This window comes from Podarcis muralis, chromosome 9, assembly GCF_964188315.1.
Source record: "Podarcis muralis chromosome 9, rPodMur119.hap1.1, whole genome shotgun sequence".
Taxonomy (NCBI): Eukaryota; Metazoa; Chordata; class Lepidosauria; order Squamata; family Lacertidae; genus Podarcis; species Podarcis muralis.
In genome coordinates, this window is record NC_135663.1 from 44,746,177 (window position 1) to 44,760,776 (window position 14,600).

Genomic DNA, 14,600 nt, shown 5'->3' on the forward strand with positions numbered 1-14,600 from the left:
AATCATAGAGTCTCAGTGCATGCAACACATACACTCCACCACTCATAAATCTATAAGCACCTAGTGGATTATTATTTTTTTACATCTTACGTACACCACTAAGAAATTCTGAATATTAAGTGGTCTATAAATACCTGAAATAAAGGAATGAATAAAATGGTACAAAAATGTATTGGGGATTCATATTTTTCAGAAGATCTAGAGAAACTATTTTTCTGCCCTCAGATATTTAGGAGCTATTGCAGCTGAATAATCTCCTAGAAATGTGGAGCTGGCAAGCACACATAGTCCTGTCTTTGGAAGGGCTACCCTTGATAAGCATTCACCTGCTATACAAATAAAAGCACAAATAGAAGGTCAAATAGCAAAGTGAGAAGTGTGTGGTGGTTAAGAAGCCATCACTAACAGTTTTCAGGTTTGGCGCCAAGAACTAAGGGATACGATTATGGGGGGCACCATGTTCCACAATGTGAAAACGACTTGCATTTAGCTCAACTTCAGAAAGTCAGAAAGAAAATTAATTGCTTTCTCCCAAGTCTCTCAGGCACAGTGTGCCTAAAAATAAACACCAAACAAAAAAACCGGCTAGCTCAGCAGCTGGTGCCTCAGATGTAATTCACATGCCAGCTGCAAAAGCCACCACAAAATCAGCTGCTTTCACATGAAAAAAAGAGAGAGTGAGACTTACCTATTTTGGTTCTTCAGCCTCCACAAAATGCATTCCCCACTCCCACCCCAGAATATTGCACATATCTTTTCATGCAAGGAGCTAGAGTAATTTCGAAGAGTAGCTTCCGATCTGTTGCACACAAAGAGATGTAGCACATTGAGTTCACAGAAACATGCAGGCTTTTAACACACACAAATTATTGGGTACCTCCGGAATGTCACTGTTTTTGCAGGAGGGAATCAAGAACGTATCGAAAGCTTATGACTGTGCAATTAAAATGTTCTGTTACCTCCTCCCCACTCTTAAAAAAAGAGAGACTATATTGCAATTTAGGAAAGTGAAGGTGAAAAGCACTGAAAACTGTGGGATGAACAAATGGTTACGGGGAAGAGGTGTAAAACAGTTCACAAGAGAAGCAGGATGAATCCTGTAAAAAAATCAGAATACCATATTTTTTGCTCTATAAGACTCACTTTTTCCCTCCTAAAAAGTAAGGGGAAATGTGTGTGCGTCTTAAGGAGCGAATGCAGGCTGCACAGCTATCCCAGAAGCCAGAAAAGCAAGAGGGATTGCTGCTTTCACTGTGCAGCGATCCCTCTTGCTGTTCTGGCTTCTGAGATTCAGAATATATTTTTTTTCTTGTTTTCCTCCTCCAAAAACTAGGTGCGTCTTGTGGTCTGGTGCATCTTATAGAGCGAAAAATACGGTAAATGCTCAATAAAAACCAGACCCAGGCTGTGTACACACTATACCTTTAAAGCACATTGGAAGCACATTCTTTACCTCAGATAATCCCGGGTCACTGTACTTTGCTCAGAATTGTAACTCTGTGATGGGTCAACTACAGTGCCCAGAATTCTTTGAGGGAAATTATGTTTCAAATGTGCTTTGTGCAAGTAGATCAGGGTAAATGCTGAATACGGAGGTTGTCTGAAAGAAGCCATGGTGTAAGGAAGTCGGCTGTAGAGCTTTCTGTACATTAAACCTGGATTAATCCAGGTTTATGCATGCATCGGTGTGTATTTAAACCTTCACTTGCATGCAGTCCCTCTGGCCAATGGGGTGTAGGGCTTAGTGCGCAGGACTAACACCTGGGAGACTAGGGTTCAAATCCCAACTTGGCCATGCAGCTCACTGAGCGACCTTGGACAAGTCGCTGCCTCTCAGCCTAACCTACCTCACAGGGTTGTTGTGGAGATTAAGTGAGAAGGGGGAGAAATATGTATGCCACCTTGAGCTCTGAACTTAAGGGATGAGACAGAGAATGTTATCTCCTCCCCACCAAATTTTTGAGGAAAGTGGAGCAACCAAGAGGCTCCTCTCTGCTGAACACCCAAGAGGGTTGCAAGGAAGGATGTGGTCTTTCAGATACTGGAGGATGAGGGTGCCTACACACCATGCATTTAAAGCTTATTGCTTCCTCATGTAGCACTCTTAGCACAAGGCACAGCATCTCTCAGGGAATCTGTTTTCAATAGGGAAAGATTTGTGAGGGTTTTTTGGGGGGTGGGGGAAAACTATGTTGGTGTTGTTCCACAAGGCAACTTTTATCAACAGCATCCTATGTTTTCATGACAATTTCAACCATATCTGCCCAACCCTTTGGAAAAGTGAGGGTTGCACAAGCATAGCTTAAAATGCTGTGTTATTATAGCTGCTTGGGGAGCTATTTCACACACACAATCCTGGTTGTTTTCTTCCATCCTTCTCAATACATTTTCTTTATGGAACACCAGAGGCAAAAGCTTCTGAGGTTAGTGAATGGATAGATCATTGTTTGGATGTTCTTGTAGCTGAAGCCTGCTGCAATTGGGACTTTCTGCAACAAGCTTTATGAATTTGGAAACAGGGCTGACTAAACCCATGAGCTCTTTCATGATGGAGTCTTAGAACAAAATGGAACACTCGTCATCTGTTTTACCAATTCATTTACCCCGAGGCCTACCCATTTACTGCCAGAGGGGCAACTAGGCAATTTTAGACCCTGGGCTTAACGGTCTTACACGTGAGAGCAGGCAGCATTAGCTGGCCACGTGCAGATCTTTAGTTGTGAGGCACACAATTAACATTTATTTCTCCAGTTGCCACCTGTAGTCCAGGCTTTATAGCTGCTTCTATGCCCCTCATATGTTAAGAGAACAATTCTCTTGAGCACAAGCAGTTTCACATTAATAAAAAAATAAATCACAGCGCCAGCAGGACTACAGAAATAAAATGGACCTTGCTTCTGCTGCCCTGGCGCTAAGCACATTCACTTAGCAAAATACATAATATATTTGTAAATAAAAAGAACACCTGTGACTATGTACATGCCCAGTCAGCTACCCAGAATATAAAAGGTAAATGTACCCCTGCCCGTACGGGCCAGTCTTGCCAGATTCTGAGGTTGTGCGCCCATCTCACTCAAGAGGCCGGGAGCCAGCGCTGTCCGGAGACACTTCCGGGTCACGTGGCCAGTGTGACATCGCTGCTCTGGCGAGCCAGCGCAGCACACGGAAACGCCGTTTACCTTCCCGCCAGTAAGCGGTCCCTATTTATCTACTTGCACCCGGGGGTGCTTTCGAACTGCTAGGTTGGCAGTCGCTGGGACCGAGCAACGGGAGCGCACCCCGCTGCGGGGATTCGAACCGCCGACCTTTCGATCGGCAAGCCCTAGGCGCTGAGGCTTTTACCCACAGCGCCACCCGCGTCCCCTACCCAGAATATAAATGGTCTTTAAAAATAAGGATAGTGATGTGATCACTGGCAGGCTTGATAGGTCCTGCCATGCCTATACCTACCCAGTGCTGAGGTGGACTTGTTTGCTGCTGCCCCCATCACATGCAGCACATGGGATGGTCATCCAGGTACTCCTGGGCTATGGGGTCCAGGACAATCGTCTCAAGGTCTGACCTTAGCCGCAGCACTGTTCATTGGTGAATTGTGTGAAAATAGCAGTGCATTAATTTAAGAATTACACCATGGAGGACTGCCATCATTTGAAGGGTTAAATGTTAACCATAAGCATCTTGTATCAATAATCACAGCAGATGACGTTAGTTATCTGACTGCACAAGTTGCTGAACTTATGGAATCATCCCCTACCACATCATCACAGCTAATCAGAGTCTTTATCATCATGCACACTGAAGCCATTAAGGCTTGAGGGTCATGGAGGAGAAGCTGTAGCAGTCTCTGGGAATTCTGTCTTCCTGTCTGCTTCATTGGGGATCTACAGCAACTATACTTGGCATTGGGTAATCAGGACAGATGGGGGATTCTGCTGGTTTATCACCTGCCTTGCTTCCTAGAAGTCTCCCTGCCTGAGTTAACAGAGATGGTCTCTGAGGAAGCATTGAAGACTCCTAGACTGCTGGTTCTTGAGGACTTCAACATTCATTTATTCTGAGGCATTTTAGGACTTCATGGTCACCATGACAACCACGGGGCTGTCCCAACACATTTTCTGCACAACACATTTGACGGACCACACTCTTGATCTGCTTTTCTTGACAGGCAGGAATAATGTGATCTAAGAGAAGGGGAGGTATTAATGTCAGCTCCTTGTGATGGTCGGATCACCTTCTGCTGAGATTTAGGCTTTCCGCAACTCAGAGGCTGATGGATTCAACTGGTTTCCAGACAGTTCTGGTGGATTTTCTGATTGATATGACTGGTGCGCCTGTTGAAGCCCTAGCTGATTTGTGGAATGTGCTAATAGCGCCAGCTCTTGACATTATCACCCCTGAGCTCTTGCTCTTGTTTGATAGAGCCAAGTGAAGCTGCTCTGTTGCATACGGACACCAGTAAGTGATCAATATCCAACATACTTGTGGTGGAGCAAACTTGCAGACGAAGATGACAAAGAGAAGGAGAAGTGACTCATTGTACACAAACCTCATATACAGCTCTTAGAGCAAATGGATGAAGGATCCAGAAGAAGTCTGTATCCCTATAGACTACTCTAAGAGTACTGCTCCTATTCACCAAGCGAGTCTGAGACAGGGGAGTTGGTTATGGCTTGTATGCATTCCATAGAAATAATGCTTTTGCTGAAATTACCAAAAACTATATGGATTGTTGCCCAAAATTGCTGCTTGGTGGCCTGCATTTCTCACCTAATTTGGGTATTATTTTTTATTTGTCTCAAAAGAAAAATGTTGCCAAGGGTTTGAAGGCAGCTATACCCATAAGAATCATTACAGCATTCAGGGTAAAAGTTGGTTATGAGAGTCTTTATTTTGCAACCTATACATAAACATAAAAAAGAAAACTGCAGTATACTTTAATGTTACATAAGATAATCATTAAATTTAGTTATTAAACCTATTGAAATTAAATGCAAAGAAGAAACAATTTTTTTCTTGCAATTAACTGCAGATAAAAATCAGGGAAAACAGTTAACACACAGTTGAAATTAAACAACTGCTTGCATAATATTACACAGGTTCTTTCAATTTTATTATGGCACAAAGCCACAGGTCTGATATGAATGAAGGTAGTGGAGTTTTAGAACGTCTACACAATTAATTAACATGCTAACATAAATATAGTGATTAAAATAATTTTCTCTACAGTCAATTTTGAATGCAACCCTACTTAAGAAATATAATGTATTCTACATGGTAATTACATAACAATAGGGTGGGGGGTGGGAAATAACGTATTTCTCCATTCCAGCAGCAGTACCTATATTGATATTAAATTTGGAATTTGGAAATGCTTGGCTAATGCCTAATAATCTTATATTGGTATGCATGCTATAAATCTTTCTATTTCTATTTTGCAAGGCACCTTACAATAACTCCTCTAAAAATTTGAACTAATATCCAAACAGGGCATGAATTAGGAGAGAGATGCAAAATTAGTTTGAGTCTGGAAACTAAAAAGTCACAGTTAGGATTCAAGCATTTCTTAGGGCACGTGTCATTCTCCAACACAGTATTATAAAAACACACTCTTTATGCAAAGTTTTCCCGTTAAAATATGTTAAACTAAAATTTATGGTTAGAATACTATAGAAATAAAAGTAAAATCATCAGGCGTAACAAGCTTACATGATTTTGACATGAACAAGGAAGAAATAAAAGAACAAAAGGACAACAAAACTTTAGATTTGCAGAATCTATACTTTTCCTGGTTTACTGCATTTAAAATGTCATTTCAAGATGGTAGTAATTTCAGAGTCAAAAACATAACAGTTGCAAACACAAAGGAGGACCTGACACCTTCTTCTATAGTCACAGTTTCTCCACTCCTCTGGTAAATTATAGGCTGGCGACAGGTTATTTCCTTAATCAAACTTTCCTTATTGTGCCCATGCAAAGAAGTCCACATGGCCTAAATCACTGCTAAAGTTTAAGTTGCTTTACTTATCACAGAGCACCTGCTGGAAGCGGCCATACACACACAATTCCAAACAGAAGATGTCTTTTTCATGGAAGGTTTTAAGTTTGGTTGTCCTTATGATTATCTGCACATATTTTTTTTTTTTTAGTAGCACACATGTTTCTTTCTTCAGGCTAGACTCCAGTGTGTTTTCTTCTGCTCAACAGCATATAAAAACAACACATAATATAATGCTTTTCATTTAAACAAAGGAAGTCTATGACTCCAGCTTCAATATTTCAAATAATCATACAAAATATACATGTTGTTTAGAATCCTTTTGACCTTCGAAGGTATAGGAATTTTCTGGGGCGTCATCTTGTAGAAAGAGACAATTTAGTCACAGCTAAAAGCATCAAATATATCCTTCGTGGTCATCGTCATCATCATCGTCCCCTTCATCCTCATCGTCATCTTCAATTTCATCTTCGTCATTCATCATATCGTCATCCTCATCGTCCGTCCATTCATGGAAATCACCGCTGGCAAAATCACCTGATGTTTCCAGATCAATAGCTAAAGGAGAATATAGCTGCATTACTTTGTGTCAAGTATTATTTAATGCAATTTTTTTAAATAGGTAAGATCATTTTCCCCCTAATATTATTTTTGGGGGTGGGGGGTTATATTTGTGGCCCAAGGGAGTTCAGAATCCAACTACTCAAAGAGCTCCTGTCCCTCCGGAGTATTGCTAAGGCTGCATCCTAAAGTTGCTTTCATTGCAATTGACAATACCATTGTCTGACTCAAAGGCACAAATTTAACCACCTACTACAAAATGCATTTTGAAAAAGACTAGTAAAAACACTGGTAAGGAATACTGATAACTCAAGATGAGAGTTATATATTTTGTCATTATGTATAAATACAAAATGGGTTTGTCAAAGCTAATTTTAATTATTGCAAGAAACAAGAAGAAAATAACAGCTTCTAATTAAGACCCCCCCCCAAAAAAAGTGTGAGATGATGTTTTGAGTTGTGCTGTGTTTCATTATGTAAAAGGCTTATAACTGTGAAGGTGTAGATCACAATCTACAGGGGGTGGGGTGGGGGCTGATTCTGCACACAACAGTCCTGTATCAGCAAATACTTTACTTGGAAATTTGCCTAACCAACAGAAAAATTGCGTTTGAGGCAGCTATGAATGATCAGTTTTTAATACAGTTGCTTTAAAAGCAAGTATCATCTATGGATTAAGAGAGATTCCAATTCTCTCTCTCAAGGAAATCAGATAACAGGGCATACTCTAGGTGGTAAATTCAGACCTCAAAGATCAGCTGCGGGGGGCGGGGAGGGACACAGGACCTGACAAACTTTTCTCATCCAAACAACTGGAAATGGAATTATGTGATTTACCACAGTCTGCAGCTCCATGTGTTCTGGATCCTGTTACCTCATTGCCATATCTGTCCACGCACCAGCACTGTCCTGCACTTCCATGGCACTGAGTTGGCTTGTAGTAACCATCTTCATCACATAAAGGTATATACTGCCCTGTGCAATACACAAAAACATTACCAGGGATGTGCAGTCACTCTTGCAGCATAAATGTCCTGGCTTCAACCAAGCCATGCCTGAATAGCTCAGTCGGTAGAGCACAAGACTCTTAATCTCTCAAGGTTGTGGGTTCAAGCCCCACATTGGGCAAAAGATTCCTGCCTTGCAAGGACTATATTACCCTTGTGATCCCTTCTAACGCTACAATTCTATGAAACGTGAATATGCGTACAATTTTTCTGTTATATCTCCTATTTCATTCTCAGGTTAAGTACTAATACAATGGTACCTCGGGTTAAAAACTTAATTCATTCTGGAGGTCTGTTCTTAACCTGAAACTGTTCTTAACCTGAGGTACCACTTTAGCTAATGGGACCTCCTGCTGCCACCACACGATTTCTGTTATCATCCTGAAGCAAAGTTCTTAACCCGAGGTACAATTTCTGGGTTAGCAGAGTCTGTAACCTGAAGCGTCTGTAACCCGAGGTACCACTGTGTGTTTAAAGGTTTCAATAAATATCAAAGCATGTTTCCCAATTGCTTGCCATAAAAGGTCTCTCTGTTCTACCAGAAAAGGAATGTCTACATTGCCTTTTCCTTGTTCTACTGATACCTAATTCATATTGTATTTTTTCATATGTTTGAATAGGGTTAAGATACTCTGCAAGGGATGTATTTCATGTTGGTTGCCATGGAAGAGTAACAGTGGCAAAGAGCCCAACTGAATTCAAAAGTCACTGAATTCAATGGGACTTACTCTCAGGTAAGTATGTACAGGATTGCTACCTAAATTCTACTTAAGTTTATTAAGTATATCAGAATAAGAATACAATTTATTTTAAACACTGTAACATATGCAACAAATTTAGAGGTAATTGCTTCAATTTAAAATACGAAGTCTTTAACTCTGATTATAATTATGCAAACTTTTAGATTCAATGAACAATTATTCACGTAAGAGATTTGAAGGAAATATTAAACAGAACATTTAAAACCATATGTTATTTTACGACTGAATCATCTAACCCTTCTTTTCGCAGTAGGTTTTATAAAGTGAAAAAAATTGATATTATAGTACTGTAATAAAACATATGTAATATCTTGGAACTGATAAGGTAATAAAACTAAGTTTAATGGTTTTCAAAGACTTTATAAATTCTGTTACTGGAATTTAGTTTGGTCCATCATTTTAGGATTCATATTGATTTTCTGTTGCAGTTTCGCTAGAGTTATTTATGTAAGCAATAAAAGCTTCAAAAGAATGATCTATGACTTACCTAGGAGCTTCCTTCCCCCTTGCTGTTTCTGAATGTTGCTGAGCTCTGTCTGGCAAGGTGGGTCTAGAATGATGACATCAGATAAGTTAAACTTCAGTTATGTGTGAGAATTTAGGAATGGCTTGCTCTGCTTACGATTTAACTTCAAGTATAGGATTTAAAAATGGCTTACTCTCACTGACATTGTTATTATTAACAGATGTGAACTGGAAGCCGGTTCTTCTACAGTCAGAATGTAAGAACAGTTTTGCTGTTTTAGAAAAAACACATATTTAGCCTAGAATTCTGACTTCATCAGAGGTCTTCCTCCAGATACCTCTATGACACTTGTAAGTAAAGCATGATAGCATCAGCAATCTTTCACAACTAACATCTGTTAAAAAGAGGATACATGGGATGGTATTAAAGTTTTACTGGAAGTGGACCCACTGAAATTAATGGACCCAAGTTAGTTATGTTTACAAGTTTCAGTGGGTCTGCTCTGTTTTAAACTTCGTTGAATACCACCCTTGGCTTTTGACCTAGACTGTTGATAATCACCATCTGATAGACCTACTAACCAGATCTTGTCTGATATTCTTTAAGGCTATCGTAGTATTTTCTTTAAAAAACAGTCTGAAAACTGCCAGATGATAATTAACTGCAATAAACAGTTTGACCATAGGAAGTCTGCACTTTTAAATCTGCACTGGTTCCCAGTCTATTTCCAGGTCTTTTTCCAGGCTATCGTAAGTAATGGAACTCACAAATTAAATATTGTGATGTGTGAAATAATATTTTGTGAACCTACTCTCACCGTGAATCCTAGTATTATGAGGAGAAACAATTATCTTTATCCATCTAAGGTTTCCCCCCCTCATTATTAGCATCCTTGCACTTAGTAGATGGGAAAATATTTAAAATGTTTTTTAACTCTGTGCAATCTTGGCTGTATAACTTTTAGTAGTCACTGATCAGCAGAATTCTACTAAAATAATATTGGATGAGTGAATCCTAAAACGATTTTATTTATTTATGCATGTGCATACATGTGTTTGCTTTAATAACTATTATCTGGGTCACAAGCAGAAGAAAAGTCTCAAAATACAAGTACTTTAGAATGCTGTGTCTTTAGAGTAACTCTACAATGTAAGCATATTTCACAAATCTGAATTTCCTTGAGCACAGTACAAGGTTGAATACTTTCAAGTCCTGTGTATTTCAATAGAAGAGTTAAGCACACACTTAAATCTTTTGCATTGAAATTGAAAAGTTCTTAATACTGGCTGGATTGAGCTGTGTGTGTGTGTGTGTGTGTGTGTGTGTGTGTGTGTGTGTGTGTTCAACAGCTGCATCACTTTCACTGATTTCCTCTATTGTCAATAGCTTTGCTATTGAGCTAAATTTAAGACTAAGTCCATGTTACTTTTGATTTTGTTTTATTATATACCAAGGTTACAATTGACTAAAATTGTGTTACTGCTTGTTTAGTCTAAACAATGCTGAAATGCTACTGATTGTTGCAAATTCTGCAGTTTTTAATGGAATACACAATCATAAAATCTGTTCAGTATATATATTGAACAATTTTTATGATTTTTTAATATATCTGTTGCAGAAGACTTCAAACATCAATAGACCTTTTGTGCATTAGTCATGCAAATGAGAGAATCAATACAGATTGAAATACAATCTGACTATTCATGCAGATCAATCTGTATTTACCCTTCATTTTCGATTTTGAATTTTACCTTGGGGGAAAATAGAAAGATAAACAAAATGCTTGAATGGGTTATGGAGATTCTGTTTAGAAACAGCCTCCTTAGAAAGGGGTGGCTGTGTGACAAGAAATATGCCAATTCTATCGATACTAAATCGAGAAACAAAGTATCAAACACAAGCCAGAGAATCAGAAGACAAACCCAGCTATTAGAAACAAATTGCTATGCTTATCAGTAGCACTTTTGTAAATTTATTACAAAACAACCCTATTATATAACTTTTCTCTAGTGTGTATTTTTTATACTGGGTTGCTGAAGAGTGATCCTTCTTTAAGCAGACAACTCTGTGCAAGGGATGGTGTCAGAGTTTTTCCTGACACACCTTATTTCACCCTGTATTAGAGGAAAACCTGCCCAACAGGAGTCATGTTTTAGTAATTTGCATTAGGAAGCAGGAGACAAAGAAGCCCTGTTGCATTATCACAACGCCTTTTATGGTTCTCTGGATCCTGCTCACTGTAACTTTTCACAGCCCCTTAAAAAGTGGATTTCTCACAGAACCTCTTACTTTTCCATAACCTTTTATAAGATTTAATCACACACACACACACACACAGAGAGAGAGAGAGAGAGAGAGAGAGAGAGAGAGAGAGAGAGAGAAACAACTAAGAGTTAAATGTCTAACATCAAGATTTTCAAGTTGTTCTAGCATTGTACCTTGCTGCCTCTGAAAGCAGTAGCACCACTCATTGTTAGATATCAAACTGTCTTTGTAAGTGTCACAAGAGTTGAAGAATGCCTTGGTGCACTGTTCGTTCTTGTCAAGGTAAATGCTTCCAAGCTCTGACTGGTCCAGTAGGAGGTCGTAGTTCGTATCAAGCCTGTTAAACATCCAGCCAAGAGAGTCCTTGCAAATTGGCAAAATGCTGGTATCAAATCCTAAGAGGCAGAAATACAAAGAAATTGAATGAGAGAAAGATTCAGCTAGCTCACAACTTGGCAAAGCCAGGGAAGTCATGGAAACATCTTTACCAGTCAAAAATAAGTTCAGAGTGTGTGCTGATGACCAGCTTGTAAAAGTAACATGCTAACTGCATAAAAACAAGAGTATCTGCATCTATTACTTAACATAGCATTTAATCTCAAGACACTTGGCAACATATGCTTGCTTGAAAATGCTAGGCATGCAATAGTGGGAAATAATTATTGCACCCTGACTTCAGTAATGTTGACATCCATAAAATGAGAAGTAACTGAGTAAGACTGGGTATGTACCCGGGAAGACTGGTATGGTTATATAAAATTGGTAAGAAACAAAGTCCAGATAAAAACAGTGGAGCCTGGCACAAGGAACCATAAAGAAAGCATTGTGCTGCTACGTTGGCTTCCTACGTAGAAAGGTATGCCAGTCTTCCTTCTTGCTCTCTCTCAAGCAAATCAGACTGAGGAGAGTTAGTTTGGACTAAGTTGCCCTGGGTAATTTTGGGATGGGTGGGAAGGTAGGGGATAAAAAACATTGCATCTTTTTAAGAGCACCCTCTGGCACAACAGAAGACAAATCTCTCAAACTGGATTCCTTATGATTGATAATCTAGGTCTGGTTTGGAAGTTCTGCAAAAAGCATACTGTTCTTGCATAGGTGAAAAAAATAGGAGGACCCTGTGCCTTTTCACATGCAGCCAGTAAAGCAGTCCCGAGGGGGGAGGAGTTTCCATTGGGGGGGGGGAGGAAACTGGGACAAGCACCCTGAACAGTGCTCTAATTAAGTTGCAGCCTGCCTTTTAGTCAAACAAACAAACAGACAAACAAACCAAGAAACAAACCAAGAGATAGTCTACTCATCTACCCCCTCTCAAATAGCTGGCCAAAGTATGATTGGCTACTTTGAACATGAAATCTGAATTTTCTGTCACTAACGTAAGACCAGGGGATGCGGATGGCGCTGTGGGTAAAACCTCAGCGCCTAGGGCTTGCCGATCACATGGTCGGCGGTTCAAATCCCTGCGGCGGGGTGAGCTCCCGTCTTTCGGTCCCAGCTCCTGCCCACCTAGCAGTTTTAAAGCACCCCTAAGTGCAAGTAGATAAATAGGTACCGCTTTATAGCGGGAAGGTAAACGCCGTTTCCATGTGCTGCGCTGGTGCCGGCTCGCCAGAGCAGCTTCGTCATGCTGGCCACGTGACCCGGAAGTGTCTCCGGACAGTGCTGGCCCCCGGGCTCTTAAGTGAGGTGGGTGCACAACCCTAGAGTCGGACACGACTGGCCCGTACGGGCAGGGGTACCTTTACCTTTACCTTTAACGTAAGACCAGAGATCACTAACAAGATGCCATGAAATATTTTGGGAAGTCCTGTGTTAACAGTACTGGCAGGCAAATATTCTAGGTAATGTTTTATTATTATTATTTATCCATAATATAAAGAAACTGAAATCACAGAGAACAACACAATTTTCAAGCTGAGCTGTCACAAGCAAAGCAAGAATTATATATGCCAAAAACATGACCATATCGAAAAGCCAATTCATGTGAAGTTCTATGGATGTTTTCAGCATGAACTTGCTCCCTGTATGCATCACCAGTGCAGCTTGTAGTGTGGGGTGCAGCTATTACATGGCAAAATCCTAAAAAGACTCATCCTTGAAAACAGAAAGATGTGAAGAACTAAAATCCTGTAATGGCTGGGAACTAAAGACAGAAACTTCAAAAATGCTGTAGAAAATCAAGCAAACGGCACAAATGGCCCAAAGCGTTCCCTTAAGGAGAGAAGGGAATTTGTCACCTTCAGTTTTAATCTCACATCCAGTGCCCATATTGTCTACCAAGCACCCGTCACAATAGGAAGGAGAATGCTGAGAAGATACTCATACAAAACCGCAGCAAAACGCAACTGCTTAATATACAGCAACAGAGTATTTAAATACAGTATAAAGAGGTATAAAACTTAAAATATTGTTTGGATGCAAAGTGATTAACTCTCAAATACTCTTACTGAACGCTGTTCCTGTAGAAACAAAATCAAGACTACTGAAGTAAGAGGCTCAATAAATACCAATGGCCTGTATGGGACTGCAAGCTAGAACACAATATGAATTGACCTAATGAACACTGAACTCAGACCCAATTACATCTGCTTAAGAGAACCAACTTGCAACATACTTTTAAAGTACGGTAACTTGGCTCAATATTTATTAAAAGTGTCTACATATAATTCTCTATCATCTCTTGTTAAAATATACCAAAGTCACATATTTTTGACCATGCGGAGTAGGATCTGTACACAGCCTGGACAAGGCACTGAGGGATGCAGTGACTGGAGATAACGAAAGGAAATGAAGAGTTTCTGACCATGCCTGAAGACATCAAACACACCAAAATATACATTATCTGCTGCAGGATCTCTAAGGGAAGAGTTATATTGACCTGCTTTCAAATGCTTTCCCATTTTCAGAATAAAATAACCACCAGATAGACTTGCTAGCAACAAGAAGAAATTCTTTGTGGTTTCAAAAATCTTCACCAAAAAATTATGTTATTTATTGTTTAGGTTGGCAGAAATGTTTAGAAGTTACCTACAGTATCTTGTATGCCCTCTTCTGTATTTTGACTGCTTAGCGTCAAAATACAACTTACCTTACTCCCCCCCCCGCCCTCCGCCTCCTCTAAAATGTGGCTTAAATGAGCCAATTTTATTTCAAAGAAAAAATCTGAGGTGTGCCAGTTGCCTGCTAGAAATTTCTCCTCTTAGCTACTATTTGTGTGAAGGTGGTGTTTATTGTAAAAAAAACTACTTCTGGAGCAAATAGCAGCCAGTGAAATGTAAACCTGGTCTGAAATATGGCCTCTAGTCCAATTGCGGGTACTTTCAACCAAACAAAACCATTCCGTATTATTTTATTGTGCTCCTCCGATAAAATTACCCTTTCCAAAGTAACAATTCCATACTCTCACTCGGTTTTCTGATAGCCACACTCCCTACCATGCACATATGTTTTCATCCAATAGCACAAAAAGGCAGCAAATCCCTTGCCACATGTAAACCGTAGTGAAGGAAACTGTGGTCTTTCAACAACTCTCGGCATCCTTAACAAAC

The 14,600-nt window shown here is 39.8% G+C and overlaps 1 protein-coding gene across 2 annotated transcripts in view; it reads right to left on the minus strand.

Moving 5' to 3' along the window:
- Window positions 1-4,869: 4,869 nt before the first annotated feature.
- SPOCK3 (SPARC (osteonectin), cwcv and kazal like domains proteoglycan 3) overlaps window positions 4,870-14,600 on the minus strand; it is a 110,268-nt gene continuing 100,537 nt past the window's right edge. For both annotated transcript variants that reach the window (XM_028745306.2, XM_077934151.1), the window contains 4 exons: window positions 11,229-11,450; window positions 8,812-8,874; window positions 7,394-7,531; window positions 4,870-6,553 (listed from right to left, as the gene is read on the minus strand). In XM_028745306.2, coding sequence (XP_028601139.2) covers window positions 6,393-6,553; window positions 7,394-7,531; window positions 8,812-8,874; window positions 11,229-11,450 — 584 coding nt within the window. In that variant the 3' untranslated portion in view covers window positions 4,870-6,392. The remainder of the gene's footprint in view (window positions 6,554-7,393; window positions 7,532-8,811; window positions 8,875-11,228; window positions 11,451-14,600) is intronic.